This window comes from Chiloscyllium plagiosum, unplaced genomic scaffold (assembly GCF_037043375.1).
Source record: "Chiloscyllium plagiosum isolate Xiang-an unplaced genomic scaffold, Cpla_swu_hap1 HiC_scaffold_7, whole genome shotgun sequence".
Taxonomy (NCBI): domain Eukaryota; kingdom Metazoa; phylum Chordata; class Chondrichthyes; order Orectolobiformes; family Hemiscylliidae; genus Chiloscyllium; species Chiloscyllium plagiosum.
Window position 1 is genome coordinate 12,474,051 of NW_028270145.1, and position 16,835 is coordinate 12,490,885.

General features: G+C 40.2%; 1 protein-coding gene and 1 pseudogene across 2 annotated transcripts; both read right to left on the minus strand.

The window, feature by feature from the left end:
* Positions 1–288: 288 nt before the first annotated feature.
* On the minus strand, positions 289–12,259 carry LOC122551310 (gamma-crystallin S-1-like). The gene is made up of 4 exons (XM_087989052.1): positions 12,163–12,259; positions 5,848–5,917; positions 1,582–1,843; positions 289–616 (listed from the first exon to the last, which is right to left on the minus strand). Exons 1-4 carry the CDS (start codon positions 12,257–12,259, stop codon positions 341–343), a joined length of 705 nt encoding a protein of 234 aa, XP_087845178.1. The 3' UTR covers positions 289–340.
* Positions 12,260–12,391: 132 nt separating this feature from the next.
* On the minus strand, positions 12,392–16,548 carry LOC122551303 (gamma-crystallin S-1 pseudogene; annotated as a pseudogene). The gene is made up of 3 exons (XR_015757694.1): positions 16,522–16,548; positions 13,951–14,193; positions 12,392–12,735 (listed from the first exon to the last, which is right to left on the minus strand). The product of XR_015757694.1 is annotated as a gamma-crystallin S-1 pseudogene (transcript).
* Between the last annotated feature and the right edge of the window lie 287 nt (positions 16,549–16,835).

The window sequence follows — 16,835 nt, forward strand, 5'->3', positions numbered from 1 at the left end:
AGGTAATCTTGGTGCATTATTTAGCAGAGTAAAATCAAAAGATCGGCTGGTTCTAATTAATAGGATGAGCCACTTTGAGCCATACAAATCCCTGCAATAGATAATCCCCTCAGGCTCTATACCAGCGTTCTGGATGTGTGGTGGTCCACTCATTTTCTGCTTTTCTAATTGCTCCTTTTAATGATGATATCACTAAGATTATTGTCGTAAAGGATTCTGCATGAGATCACCAACTGCAAGTACTATTTTGCGCAATTATTATGCAAACCCCAAAATTGAACAATATAATAGTGTAATGGAGAGTATTTTATTAGGATGGCAAATATTTTACAAGGACAAGTTAGAAATCCCTCATTCGCCTGAAAGATCCGATAGTTGAGCTGTAGCCTCCCCAGTCACTGTATCTCCTGTATTCACTGGGTCTCATGAAGTACTGTCGCCCTCTGTAGTTGGGATGTTCATAGAAGATCCAGTAACCGTCCATCACATGGCAGGAGTGGATGTCACGGTAACGGAAACGATCGTAGACAGATGGACAGTCATCCATGAATTCCATCATCTGTCCTCCAAAGTCAGACCTCTCATAAATCCTCATTCTGTAGGAACCTCCTCGGTACTGGAATAGAAATAAGATGTTATTGTAGATATATATTTAATATATACAAAATAGTTAGCCATTGTTCAAATGGACTGTAGGTATCATTCCCTGAAAAAAAAGAGAGATACAAACACACATGGATCTTGGTTCTCAGATACTACCTTATACTATTCATAGGGAGGGAGAGTGAGCAGACCTCCATGAACTGCTCCAGTTTTCTCAGGGACTGAAAACACACTTGGTATTCATCTGCATTTCACATCGAGCTAACTGTACTAGCCAAATCCCACATATGGCAGTAAACAGAAAGCAAGACTGATATATAACAAGGCCCATTTGATGACATTAACCATTGGAGCGAAGTGAGGTGACCTATTATTATCAGTTTAATAGGTTGCTGTGTTTGAAGCTTCGATATAAACTTGTGCAGGTAATCACAGAAGTGCCTGTAAGAGTACACGTGAGATTAATACTAGTTGGACACAGACTGAAGTTTATCAATGTCCATAAAATTCTTTTGCAATTGCTGTCATTTTGTGTTTCTCCAAGTAGGACAATCTGTTTTTTCCTATAATATATATTAAATAGTTAAAATTAGCTGAAGTGAGTAAGTAAAAGTATATCAATTAACAGATTGTATTCAGTTATCTCTTAGTCCAGCTGTAGATTACTTTATTGTTTCAATTTGGATGGACTGCCATCATGTGGTGCACAAAGCTAAGTTTGCATAACTATTGCTTTAAGAATCAAACTGCCTAACTTAATCTCAAGATCAGAAACATGTGGATCAGTAAATCAGATCAGATGGGTGACAGACAGACAGTCTCCTGCCTGCTAACACCATTGGCAGAAGTTAACTTCTGGCCTGTGGAAATAGCCAATGATTGTACAGACGTGTTGTTCATGATTTAAAATTTTGAGCATTTTGATCATTTCTCAGTGTTAGTTTGGGTCAGAAATACAAACCACCAGAAATGACTCACATATGGGTAACTGCGACATGACCTGACACAGTCATTGAATCCCATCCAGCGCTGGTAGTCAGGATACTCTCCCCTGGTCAGAACATACTGGTATCCCATGTAATTGGGTTTCTCATACAGCACCCACCAGTCACTCTCAACACGGATGGAGTTACAGCGGCTGAAATAGGAGTGCAGGTCAGCACAGTCACTGCTGCACTCATAGTGCCGCCCCTGGAAGTTCCTGTCCTCATAAAAGATGATCTGTGGAAAGAGATAAATCCTTGTAAATTACTCATTTCTCAAACTCAGCAATACTTTATAGAAAATTCTGACAATATGTAAACAATGTAATTCTTGCCTTTCCCATTTTGAGCTCAAAGCTTAGTAACTGACTGAATATTTCAGCTCCTCACACAACTTCGTATTTATATGCTGGGTAGAAATACCTCTCTGGGCCATACTTTTGTTATTGTAATGAGCACCATAGTTTAAAATCAGCACAAAAGCAGAAAAAAACCATGTCATGTTCATGCATTGTAAAGCAAACTATTTTAAGGCACCAATATAGCATTGAATGTGTTTTGCCTCCATGCCATTTTAATTGTGCGAAGAAGGCAACGTCATTATGTTTCAATTACTGTATCTGCACAGAAGTTCTCGAACAGTTGTCACTAGATATTCAATCAGGTACATTTCCAAAAGGTTGGGGTAGTGACTGAAGTTGACTTTTAAACTGTTCAAAAGACAGGTGTATATATCCAGAACAAATTCCTTTATTTGCAGCACTCTCCGTCATGCCTAATCTGTAACTGCCAGGGTGATTTAACTCTGTATTGTTCTCCACAATCTATTAAAGATTTATCACTGCATGTATCTATTTGGTTTTGTGCATGTTATTTATTAACAGAAGTTACAGCCCATACTCAGTATCCTACCTTAATTAATGTCCATTGGTCTTGCTTCTGTTTTGTTGCATTAGGTTCCAAATTTCAGTCTAGCTGAGACCATTTTACAGGTATAAGCAGACCAATCAAAAGACAGACGATGGTGTGATCATACACATTAGAAGCCTGGACGAAATTTCAAGCCCGGACGGAATTTCACATTGGCCCCAAGGTCCCGTACTTCCCGCGGGAGCCTGTACCCCACAACCTGAGCCGCCTCCGGAATTTTAATTTTGTCCCAATTAAGGACATAAAAAGGCAGGCCCTGAATTGACTGCTGCTGCACACCATCCACCTCTTTTCCCTCATCCACCGTCCGGACACGCCTTGGCGTGCCCATTTGCCACCGGGCGGTGGGGATCCCCAGTGGAGGGCTCTCTCCGCGGGAGTCCTCCCCCTTTCTCTCGGGGATCTGGGGTGGAGGGTGCTGCACACAGCGGTCCCCTGCAACCGCAGATTGCGGTGGTTCACGGACTCCCAGCCCAACTGCTTGTTCTGTGGCGTTGTAGAGTCCATGGACCATGTGTATATTGGGTGTGGGCATTTGCACTCCCTTTTTGATTTTCTTAAAAAACGTCCTCCTCTGCTTTTGGTTGCACTTCAGTCCCATGCTCCTGATCTTTGGGCACCCGGTACAGAGGAGGGAGTGCAGGTCAGAAGACCTCCTCATGGGTCTGCTCCTGGGCCAGGCCAAACTGGCCATAAACAGGTCCAGGCAGCGGGCCGTGGAGGGTGTCGTTAGGGCCGACTGCCTGCCCCTCTTCCGCGGTTACGTTAGAGCCCGGGTGTCCTTGGAGAAGGAGCACGCGGTGTCGACCAACACCCTGGAGTTGTTCAGGGAGAGGTGGGCGCCGCAGGGAGTGGAGTGTATTATTTGTCCCTCCAACTCTATTTTGATTTAATCCCTGCCCTCCCCTTCACTGTTTGATCACACAGCATTGCCCTTTGATGTGAAGGGCACTGCTTGTCACTGGCCACTCGGGTGTTTCCTTTCTTCCTGGTGGTGGAAAGTGAATAAAGATTTGTGCAACTTGTGTCTCTCACTGTGTCTCACACCTGCACACACACACCATGGGTGCTGAGGGAAAAAAAATAAGCACTACCGCAGTTAGGCGGTAGTGTAGGGGTTTAAAAAAAAACAACAAAAAAACATACACATTAGAATCCACATACTGTTGGGAGGTATCTTGATTCTTTTAGTAATGACTAAAAAAAAATCATAGTTAAATATCACACAATACCAGGTTAGAGTCCAACAGGTTTATTTGGAAGCACTAGCTTTGGGAGCACTGCTCCTTCAGAGCAATACTCCACAACCACCTGATGAAGGAGCGGTGCTCCGAAAGCTATTGCTTCCCAATAAACCTGTTGGACTATAACCTGGTGTTGTGTGATTTTTAACTTTGTACATCCCAGTCCAACACCGGCATCTCCAAATCAAAAAACAACAGTGCAACATTGATCTGACCCTATTTGGAGAAATAAGTAGTGTTACAACAAGAGTCTGAAGCGATGGCAAATATAATACGAGAAGAAATCGTACTAAATGCTAGTTAATGGTCCTCACATCAGTGAACTTAGTGTTTCTGTAGAAAAAAAGGGAGCTGATGGCCATCATTTGTTGAACTGAACCAGACACAAGCGGATTACAAGATTCAAGCAAAATGCTTCACGTGTTAAAGATCTGAAATTGAATTGCTCAAGAAACTCAGCAGGTCTGGCAACATATGTGGAGAGAGAAAACAGTTAATGTTTTGAGTGTGGTGTGGCCTCTTTGGAACAGATTGCGAAAACTTGGCTACAAAATAATCAGGTTTGGGTATTAAATATTGTAGGTTATACCATATTTGAAGAAAATAGAGAGGGAAAGTGAGGGAGTTGGAGGAGCTGTGATTATCAAAGATGACTTAATGGTCACAAAAAAAGAACACAGTTATTTACAAGATAAAAATTAGAATGGATATGAATCAAGATAAAAATAATAAAGCATCAATCGCATTTGGTGAAAGATAGGTGATTAAAATAATATGCACACAACTTAGGGAAATGAATGAAATAAAATACAATAACAATGTTATAAGATTTCATATAATCTGATGTTAATTAGAGATAAAAGATAGGCACAATAGTGAAGGGATAACAGATCAGGGAATAGAGTTCCTCCAATGTGTTCATAACTCCTTTTTCTACAAATATAAAGAAAAACCCAGCAATGGAAGATTCATTAATGGATTAAAGAATGGGCAATGAACTAGAACAGACAGGAGAAATACATGATATTTCTCAATAAAATACACATTCAAATGATAACAGAGAATGTCTTAAGATGAAAACCAAGTCAACAGGTTGGAATAAAAGTGATTTTAAGAGGCTAAGTTAAGTTAATAATGTATCCAACATCTTATTTGCATAATTAGTGAGAAGAAAAACAGAAAATATTGTGAGAAAACTTAATTGATCTTGAGAAGGTGCTGGTAAGCTGCTTCTTGAATAACTGGAAATCATCTAGATATACTGCCAGAAACATTTTTATTCAGAGACAGAGGGGAACAGCAATATAGTTTCAAGTCAAGATATTATGTGTTTGTGAGACGAATTTACAGATGATGAGGTTCCCATCTATCTTTTTAGATGGCAGTAGTCTTGAGTATGAAAGGTGCTGATGTTGGAAGATTGGTGAAATACCACAGTGCATATGGGACACACAGCTGCCATGGTGCTTTAGAGAGAATGGATATTTAGGTGTTTCTGTGGTGCCAAGCAAGCAGACTGCTTTGTCCTGAATAATGTCAAGCTGCTATGCATGGTTGTAGTCATACTCATTCGGTAATTATTTTACAGTATCAGCAGCCCCACAGGCAGAAATTCCCTTTACATTGTAATCACTGCCAAATTAATTTTGATGGACTATATGCCAAGCTTCTGTTAGGTTATTAACTTTCTAAATCCTCTGCCACCATTGAAACCTCAGATTAATGTGAAGAGTGTTTAATTCCATGCACAGTATCACCCACCTATTAGATAGCACTGCCATTCACTAGTACAGCCAGATTCTTTACAATTACAGTTCCGGTGCTTATTAAACTTTCCTGATTTCCAGACATTGTACCTGACCCACTTGCTTTTGATTGTTTGCAATGTCCATCTTGATTTAAGTAGAAATATTTCATAGTTTTGTTTCCATTCTGATTTTTAAATTAATAATATGCAATATGAATGTTAAAGGGAACAGCTCTGAAACCAGGGTTCTCCTCAACCACATTTTATTATTGAAGCTATTATATTTTCACGACTCCCTCTCTCTCGCTCTCTCTGTCTCTCTCACAAGCATTATTTCTACCTCAGTTCATTCAGTTGTTTGTAAATCAGCATTACTTGGTGGTCACCAAAAGCAAGCAGCTTATCAAAGTCTACATAAACAATAACATCATAAGTTTCAATATATCCCTAAAGACCTCCAATAAGGATGTGTTTATTTTATGATTGCATCTTCTTTTGTGTCAATTAATGTCTTTGATTAAGGTAGTCTTTTTACAGTTCCTCCAAAACAAATGTCTGATGTATGAGCCTATAATTTATAGCACTTTCCACTAATCTTTTTAAACTTGATGGTAATTTTAATTTCTCTCCATAATTTTGGTACAAATCCTGATTCTAAAGAATTCCTACAAAAGATGACTGATTTTCTTGCAATTTGGCTGAAGACCCTTGGGTCTTACCCTGTTCCTGTTCCTTGAACAGTTTATTCAGTTCTCTTTCAGTAGCAATCTATAATCTATGCTTTGATTGAACAGTGATAAATGGAAGTGAAAGTAAACAGTGTAACTGCTGCTTTTCAGTTTATATCTGTGCTTTACTTAATATTGCACATACACTGATCAGAAGAGACTCAAAATGAAATAGTTGTTTCTTGTCTTCAGCAGATAAAATATCAAAATCCTTCAGTAGTAAAATGTGTCAGAGGTGTGATTACCATGCACATGATCTCACTGAGAGTGTGAGATTCGGCAAGTCTTATGATCATCAACTCATATTTTAGCGTATCAGCAACCTTTGAACTATGGCTATATCAGAAATAGTGATATACAACAACAAGTGAAAGAACAATTTGTAGAATTTAAAAGAGTGCTCAGGGATAGAATCGACTTTGTGGAACTGAAAAGAAATTAATGAAGGAAGATTCCACAGCTAAATCTTTTAATTTTAAAATGCATTATTAAGTGTACACATTATGTGGTCAATTGCTCACATCCTGTTGTGTAAAAATATGTATGAATCAATGGTATGACATTGTTCCTGAAAACATGTGAAGATATGTAAATGATGGGCAGGAAAATACCACCTTGGGTCCTCAAACCTGTCCTACAGTTATAATGGATGAAGTATCATGAGGGGACAATTCCTCCCTCCTCAAAGACACATCTGGTTATTCTGGCTATTGAGGGAGTGCAGCGTAGGTTCACGAGGTCAATTCCTAGAATGGCGGGACTACCTTACGCTGAATGACTAGAACGACTGGGCTTGTATACCCTTGAGTTTAGAAGACTGAGAGGGGATCTGATTGAGATATATAAGAGTATTAAAGGATTGGACACCCTGGAGGCAGGAAACATGTTTCTGCTGATGGGTGAGTGCCGAGCCAGAGGACACAGCTTAAAAATACAGGATAGACCATTTAGGAAAGAGATGAGGAGAAACTTCTTCACCCAGAGAGTGGTGATGTGTGTGGAATGCTCTGCCTCAGATGGCAGTGGAGGCCCAGTCTCTGGATTCATTTAAGAAAGAGTTGGATAGAGCTCTCAAGGATAGTGGAATCAAGGGTTATGGAGATAAGGCAGGAACAGGATACTGATTAAGGATGATCAGCCATGATCATATTGAATGGTGGTGCAGGCTCGAAGGGCAGAATGACCTACTCCTGCACCTATTGTCTATTGTCATATTGTCTATCACCTCCTCCTCTCTCCAACAATCCACTGGAACACCACCATTTATCGTCCACTGTCTTTAGAAACTCATGGATTCAAACCTTCTCATATCTTTTTAACTTTTCTTTTAGCTTTGAAGTCTTTTTTACGAAGAAATGTCAGAATCATAATCAAAAAGTGTGGCACTGGAAAAACACAGCAGGTCAGGCAACATCCAAGACCAGGAGAGTCGAGAGCCAACGTTTTGAGCAAATGCTCTTCATCAGGAATGTTGCAAGGTGGGGGGCTCAAGTAGGCTGAGAGATAAATGGGAGGGATGCGTGACTGGGGAGAAGGCAGCTAGGAATGTGATAATAGGTGTGATGAAGGTGGGGGGTGATGGTGATAGGTCGGAGTGGAGGGTGAAACAGATAGGTGGGAAGGAAGATGGACAGGTAGGACAGTTCAACAGGGCGGTGCCAAGTTGGAGGGTTGGATCCAGGATGAGGTGGGGGAAGGGGAGGTGAGGAAACTGGTCAAGCCAAAATTGATTTAGTGTGGTTGGATGGTCCCTAGTGGAAGATGAGGTGTTTTTTTTCCAGGCGCTAGGTGGCTAGGATTTGGCAGTGGAAGAGGCCCAGGCCTTGTATGACCATTGTGGAGTGGGAGGGGGGAGTTATAGTGATGTCAGAATCAGAATCAAAGCTGACCTCCATCAAATGCTCTGAGAAAAGGTTATAATCCTGTTAAATTAACTCAATATACGTTCTATGGAGTTGTGGGAGAAAGTGAAGTTACACTAAATGATGCATAAACATTCTAGTTTAGATGTTTTGATTATTCTTCCAGATTTCCCTTAGCTAACTAAAATGATATAAAAATCTTTTACAATGATTCATAAAATTACAAGTTGATTTCAACACAGAAGGAGGCCATTTGATTGCCATGTTTGTACAAGAGTGAGAGGCACCATTTTTATCCCAAACTTCCAACCAAGGGCTCTGAGACAGTGAGTGGAAACTTCTCAGGCACTTACCACTTTGGTAAGAAAGTTGCGATAATTGTGGGAGTTTGTCAGTGAGGTGGTTGTCAACATCCAGATTAAAGTGTCCCATTTTCCAACAATTATGGAGCACCAAGAAGAAAGTCTCATTACTGAGCAGCAAGAGGCCTAATTGCACACATTATCATGCACTAACATCTCACTATTATTTCAGCTCGCCTCACTTATAAGCACATTCCCATTCTTCCACCTACAATGCCTGATATAAAATCAGAACAGTAACCTGACAAGTTGAACTCTGGCCCTCCATCTTTGGAGATGAGTCCCCAACCTCTCGGGGTCTACTCCATGAGCAATAATGGCATGCACCAAGCATCCACAGGTATTGGCACCAGACACTTAACAGCTGCACTACAACCACAGGACACATCTTCAGTCCATGTACAATATGATGCTGCACTTCAATGCTGCAATTTGGAGCACCTCAGTACCTTTCATTGTAACGCTGCTGTCAGGATACTGGGACAGGAACACATATCATGGATTTGACCAAGGTGCATCTCAGGGCTCTTTGCTCGTTCTCTTAGCCCTCATTAATTTTGCGCTGCCATGGACGCACTGTGCATTTCTGCCTTGTGTTTTTATGCTTTTCCCTCTCAGCTACATGTTAAAGGCTCACAACACTTATGCCCTGCCTTGCCTCTTAGTGCACACAAGACCAGGCAGGCGTCATAACTTTCAGCAGTGAAGAGGTTGGACATGTTGACATACATCACCAGACTACATCAGTCTCACATCTGTATCATGTGCCAGGAGTATATGCAGCAAGACCAATATATGTGCCTTAACCAAATGGCCATGTCGCAAAGTCGAAGTGGAATAGTCTTCCATCAAATCACGGAGATGCCCTTCAGCGATAGATTTCCAATGCAATCAGTAAGGGGTGGCCTCCAACATCAGTCTATGGGCATGGTCATGGTCACTTTGCCACTTGGGGCTGGCAGAGGTCAGGTTCCTATCATCAAACTGGGGCAAGGAGCTCAATGTTGGTCTCTTCACCACCCACCTTGACTTTCTTTCTGCCTGATTATGAGCCATTTCTCTTGGAATAAGAAAAGGAGAGGGTAAAGATGAAGACTTTTGGAAATCTGTCAGTTTTGCCAAAAGAGCCGAGGCGATCTGTAATTAATGTAACCACAGAACTAATGAGGAACAAGAAGCCATCCCTCTCTCAAATCCTGTTCTACTCAGAAACCTTCTCTCTCTCAATGCCTGAACTTTCTAGAAACTTTCTCTCTCAAAGCCTGTTCTACTATTGAGGCTAACTACACAAATAACTTCAAATATTCAGCTACAGAAACTATTGCAACTGATAATTTTGACTTCAAATATCTAACCTCTTCCCCTCTCACAAAGAGAATCTGCAGCAAGTAATGAACAAATCTGAATTTCAACTTGATAAATATGTTTTATCTGTAATGACTTTTAATCTTTGCATTTACATTTTACTTAATAACTGTAATATATTTTACTTATTAGCAATGGTTGGATAAGAAACTGGCTTTCATTCTCACTTCAAACTAAAGCTCTGCTGCTCTTTATCTTTTGCGTTGGAACATTAAAAAAAATAAAAGAAGCTAACGAGCAATACAAATTGGCAGTTAGTGGAGCATGTTTTTGTGCTGTGATTGTGTCTGGCACCATTGCACCCCAGGAAATCTATCCCAGATCCCAAACCCACCTCAGATACCAATGTTCTACTTCCTGTCACCTCTGGTGTGCTGCTAATCACCTCAGATCAGTTACCTGTATTTCTTGATACTTCTAGGAGAAAGTAGGACCCGATCTTTGGGTGACCATCCCCCAAAGTGGACTTCAGGACAGGCAATATGCAAAGTGGCCAAGCAGAGGCTGATGGCCAAGTTTGATACCCATGGGGATGACCTCAATCGTGACCTTGGGTTCATGTCACATTAGAGCTGATCCCACTGCACTATACACTCTCTCTAGCTCACACACACAAGCGCACACACATTCTTACTTACTCACATACTCATGCTGATCCTTTCTCATACACAAGCTGTCTCTCATACACACACACATACATACCCCACACTCACACCCACACACGCACCCTCTCACAGGCTCACCCCATCACACTTACACACATACTTTACAAAGCTTACACGTATGCAAACACACTCTCTCACGTGCACTCACACCCACACGCACACACTCACATGCATACTATCACCCACCAGTCTGACTCAAGATTGGGGGAGGGACAAACTTTAACTGTGCACCTTTAATACATTGTCTGAGCTGAGATGGCACCTTTTGTTAGAAAAGCTGACATTATTTTGAGAATGTGACTTAAAAGAAGTTCTTGAATTTGCATACTAAAGAGCCGAAATGAGCAATACCATTATAAAAGATGAAAGACTTAATCTAGGTTCATCATTTCAGCTGCATGACACTGTAATCTTTTGCTATACATTCTGTGTCTTATGATCCTGCTTCACAGCTACCTGATGAAGGAGCAGTGCTCTGAAAGCTAGTGCTTCCAAATAAACCTGTTGGACTATAACAAATTTTTAATTTTGTCCACCCAATCCAAAACCGGCTCCTCCAAATCATAGCCTCAACAAGACTTTGAAAATGTTTATCACATTTTCTCTGAATTGTCTTTACTTTAAGAAAAACAATTCTAGCTTCCCCATCTACCCATGCAACTAAAATCCCACGCTTAAAACTATTCTCCTGAATCATTTCTGAAGCGTCACTAAAATTAAAAATGCTTCCTCAAGCATTTTACCCAGTATAAAAAGTAATACTCCAGGTTAGAATAAACAATGCATACACTATCAACCTTTTTATAAACCTTCTGATGAATCTGCCTTTCTGGTCACTTTTTCAATCACTACTGACCCCTTCAATAATTATTGCTCATATATTTCCAGCTCTAGTAATTCCTGTACTTCCTTTAGAATTGTACATTTTTTCTTTTTTAAATTGACTCCAATCATTTGTCCCCACCAAAGTCAATCAATTCACCCTTCTCGGGATTGAATATCCACCCATCTCACCTACCTACCCACATCTTCTTAAAGTCTGTAACCACTCTCCTCACAATGTAAAATACTTCTGAGTTTGTATGATCTGCAAAGGGTGAAATTATACTGTGCAAACCCAAATCTAGTACATTATTATATGTAAAGAGAAGTTGTCAAAAACATCTGAATGTCCTTAGTGCATAGTTTCAGGCAGTCTGAAAAAATCCTGTGCACTACGACCTTCTGTTTCCTTTAACTTTGTCAACTTCATATTGATTTTGTCACTTTCTCTTCTTTTTTTCTGTGAATTTTAGTTTTGCTGCATGTCTAATAAGTGTTATTCATCAATCTCTATTTGGTACTTCACATAGACTATATCAACCACATTCCACTCATCAATCGTCTGTGTACTTTAACCAATAAAGTTCAATCAAGACAGATAAACATCCGTCACCTTTAACCTACTAATGCTGCCTTTTTTTTCTATTTATGTATAAGTGCCAAGCAACTGGAAATAAGCTAAATGTTTTGCTGCCACTAAGGTTAAACAGATTATCCTTTAGATGCTGGATTTGCACTTAACCCCATTTTTTGTCAAAAGATGCACCATTTGCAACTCTTCAGTTCTTTGTCACTGTTTCTGGATCTAAGGAGGATTGGGTGGGTATAGGCAGTACCATCACAAAATCTACCTTTAATTCCCTTGGCATCCTCATTACGATTGTGAGATTCATTCTCATTTTCACCAAGTCTATATATTAAATTAACAATGACATGGGCAACATTCATTGCTAAATCTGCATATATTTGTTAACTGAGAGAAGAGATGTAAATTAAACAACATGAGCCATCAATACTGAGAATTCCACGAGAGTTGTATTGATCTCCACAGAAATGCTTAAATGAATGAGAATAATACTGTGAAGTTCAGAATGTTTATTATTTTTAAGAATATTCAGCAAAATAAAATCATATTTATCAAGAGCAATCTAGAAGTCTCTCATTCGCCTGAAAGATCCGATAGTTGAGCTGTAGCCTCCCCAGTCACTGTATCTCCTGTATTCACCAGGTCTCATGAAGTACTGTCGCCCTCTGTAGTTGGGATGTTCATAGAAGGTCCAGTAACCGTCCATCACATGGCAGGAGTGGATGTCACGGTAACGGAAACGGTCGTAGACAGATGGACAGTCATCCATGAATTCCATCATCTGTCCTCCAAAGTCAGGCCTCTCATAAATCCTCATTCTGTAAGAGCCTCCTCGGTACTGGAATAGAGAGAAATGAAACATCGTGAAGCAGCTATAATTGTATCTATGAAAAAAAATTGTAAAGTAGTTGCGTTATGCTTGTAAAATTGGCTGCCATTTTGATGAAAATTCTCCACCCAAAGCATTAAGCAGCCTTTTTTGCTTCTAAATATGGGAAGGACTATCGTATATGTTCAACACTTTTTTGGTTTTCATGGATGTTCAGCAGTATGGTATCAGTTTTCGTCCTCAAATGTAAGAGCCGCAGCATTTTGAATTGAAATTCTACTCAAGACAACTGTGAGAAGTGGAAACCAGCATGTGGTATCTGAATATTGATTTGATATTCCGCTGATTATTCACATTTAATGGGAAGACAGTGAAAGGACTCAACCCTTTGAATCTCTTCAAACATTTCATGAGATCTTGGCTGATCTGTCACCTAAATCCCCGTGTGGTGTGTAGTGAGTTACTCTTGGCTGCACTACTTAGGAGTGAAGTAAAAGAAAGTCTGGGGCCCTTGTCCATGCAGTATTTTGTGGCAAGTTGCTCAAAATGTCATGTTATCTCTATCAATCAAACGTTTGAAGACTGGAATCATTCAAGTCAGATTTCAAACAGGTTTCCAAATCTTGATTAATTTAAATATTCAGGCAAACTATTTCTTTATTTTAAGGATCATTTTACTCGGGGCTTGCTCAGAGATTGTGGTGCTGGAAAAGCAGAGCAGACCACGCATAATCCAAGGAGCAGGAGAAGGGCTTATGCCCGAAAGTTCAATTCTCCTGCTCCTTGGATGCTGCCTGACCTGCTGTGCTTTTCCAGCACCACACTCTCGGCTCTGATCTCCAGCATCTGCAGTCCTTACTTTCTCCTTGCTCAGAGATTGTTTTGACTGGTCCCTGTGTTTTCTATGGAGGATGAATGGAAATCTGCCCATTCCCCGATCAGTGTATCCAGCAGTTCCATTGATTTCTCGCAAAAGTTACAGCAATAAATCAGGTCAGTCCTGAGGAATTGTTATTGTGAATGATATGGCATTGACAAACAATTAAAACTTACAACTTTCGAATTTGGATGAATGATGAAGAATTTGATGAAGGGAAAGTGGGAATGCAAAACAATTGGAATAGCTTTGATTCAATCCATAAAGGAAAAAGAAACCAACAATTACAAGCATTAATTGATTGACCTGTTCATTTTGTCTGTAAAGACAATGAATTTATGACTCACATGTGGGTAGGAGCAACATGACCTGACACAGTCATTGAATCCCATCCAGCGCTGGTAGTCAGGATACTCTCCCCTGGTCAGAACATACTGGTATCCCATGTAATTGGGTCTCTCATACAGCACCCACCAGTCACTCTCAACACGGATGGAGTTACAGCGGCTGAAGTAAGGGGACAGGTCGGCACAGTCACTGCTGCACTCATAGTGCCGCCCCTGGAAGTTCCTGTCCTCATAAAAGATGATCTGTGGAAAGAGATAGATTTGTGTTATAATCTTGTCAAGCTAGGAGGTTTATAATGAACAATTCCAAACAAATTCTTAAATCTCTCTTGCCTTTCCCATTTTGAGCTCTGTTTGCTGAGTAACTGAGCGAATGTGTCACTGCTACACACAGCTTAGTATTTATAGGCTGGACAAAAATATCCCCCAGGCAAGACTTGTTATTTTAATGATTACAACAGAACAAAAGCCACAAAACCCATGACATATGCACTTACTGTTTGAAAAAATATTTTAAGGCATTTGTATGTCACCGGTTGCATTCTGCCTCCATATGATTTTAATTGTGTGAAGAAGATAACAATGGGTTACATTCCCAATGCTATATCTGCATAGAAACTCTCGAACAGTTCCCATTACCTAATTGCCCAGCTCAATTTCCAAAAGGTCAGTGTCATAACTAAAGCTGACTCCAAATTTGGTTAAGGTGTGGATGCACATTTCTGGAAGTGATTGCTTTACAAAGTGATATATGCAATTGCTGATTTATAACTCACAGTACATTTAGTTTTCTAATTGTGCTCCATAGACCTTAAGCATTTATCATTGAGTATGATTGCATGGTGAAATTACAATGCAATGTTGAGGAGTCATGTTTGTTAAAACTGATTACAGTCCATACCCATTTTCATGTATTAATGAGTGTCCTATTGTTATATATTATCTTTCATTTAGTTCTAAATTTCAGTTTTGCTGAAACCATATGGGTGCAGTAAGCAGAGGGGAAGGGGAGATGGACTCTTTTGTGGTTATGAAAAGAAAATCAAGGAGAAAAGATACATGAATGAATGAGTGAATGAATGATTTTATTGTCACATGTTTTATAGTGAGAAAACAGTAAAACACAGTGAAAAGCTTTTCCACTGTTACCACGATCTGGCACCATTTTGAATTGTTTAATCATTGAAACCTCTGGTGTGGATCATGATCATTCATCTCTTTGTGCCTGCTCAGGTTTTTGAAAGAATTATCCAGTCCAGCACGATCCTGTATAATTAATCCAAATTACTGTGGTGCTGGAAATTTGAAGCAAACACAGAAAATGCTGGATAAACTCAAAGTTCTGTAGAGTTCAACACAGTGATAATGTTTTTAGTTGAATCTGACTCTTCTTCAGAACAGAATGGCTTTGGGATATTTTGAAAAGACACTTTGACAGTAGCGGAGAAGGGATGAAGGGAAAAATGGTGTGCGGGCCTGATACAAAAAATAATGGGTTTGCTAACGGGTGGTGAAAGAGAAAAGGAGGAGTGAAGTCCAACTTCATTAAGGTGCTAAAGGGAGGGAATGGGTCCTCCCTATTGAGGGGAAAGTAGGCAAGACATAATGTTTGTTCTTCATTTTCTTACATTCTCCACTTTCTGCTCCCTCCTCCCCACTTTCCCTCCCACCCCCACCCCCATATAAACCTGTTTTGTTTGTGTCTTGGTAACATTACATCGAGTAGAAAGGGCCCAGACTCTCCCTTTTTGGACTCCTCCTCAGTCCTAAATGGCCAGCCTGGTATCCTCAGACTGGTTCTGGATTTCCTGATCATCGGGTGTCTTCTGTCAATTCCTGTTAGAATTTTGTGGGATTCTCCAAGCTCCCCCTATAATTGTGCTAAACTCCAGTGTACATAGTCCTAACCAATCCAGTCTCCCTTCATACATCAGTCCTGCTGTCACAGGAGTCAGTCTGATAAACCTTTGATGCTCTCCCTCCATAGTCAGGACATCCCCAGTTATTCAATACTCCCATACTCATTGCAAGGGTCTTTTCCTATCTGCCTTAGACTGAATATTCTAAACAGTGCAGTTAAATCCATTAGGCCTATATACTTAAAACTTTGTGTTTTATATATAACCTGTGGCTACAAATATGGGTCTTAACTGATGTGGGTCAGACGCCCATCCCATTATCAATATCAGACTTTGAACCAGTTGAGTAATGAGGTTTGTATCAGCATTTCTCAAGGATGTTCCTTTATCAAACTGTCTCCATATAAGCAGCAGTTGCATTTTCACTTCTTATTCAACAGGACCCGTCTGTATGCATTTCACAAGACCTTTTGTGTTATATTGTAGTCTCATAACCTTGGATATAGTCCTTCTATGAAAGCATCTAATTACTCCAGCTTAAAGTTTAACTTGAAACAGCCAACTGTGCAAGCTGCTGTTTCAGCTAACAATCTTCCTCAACTATTTCATGTCAACTGTGAACCACTTTCAGCCATCTGGTGCTGCCTCAGCCATGGACAGCCCGATCAGATATATTGCAGGAAGATAAGGAAAAGGAGAAATCTAAACTCACTGAGCTGTACGGGCAGAAAGCCGGCATGGTTACCATGGGCTGAATGTCCTCCTTGGGTTCTGTAACTATTCAATAATTTTTTTATGATCTGCTACTAAAACCCTTCCGCCTTGTTATCCCCTGGACTTGGCTATCACAATATGATCCTGGCTGGCTTCCCACTTTGCACCAGCTGGATATCTGAGATCAGCCAAAAATCTGGGTTTCTCCAGCACTTGCTATATACTTTTCAGATCTCAAACATCTTCGATACTTTTATTTTATCAAAATTTTCACACTTCTTTTCAAATTCCTCAAAAGCCTCACACTTCTAT

Bases quoted from the DNA above. Each gene is read 5' to 3' on its own strand.
- LOC122551310 (XM_087989052.1), bottom strand. From the start codon at position 12,259: ATGAATGTTGCCCATGTCATTGTTAATTTAATATATAGACTTGGTGAA. The intron at 1,844-5,847 runs GTAGAAATAATG...GTAATTTACAAG, and splicing joins AAACAACTGAATGAACTGAG to GATTTATCTCTTTCCACAGA. The intron at 617-1,581 runs GTGAGTCATTTC...TTTCTATTCCAG, and splicing joins CATGTCGCAGTTACCCATAT to TACCGAGGAGGTTCCTACAG.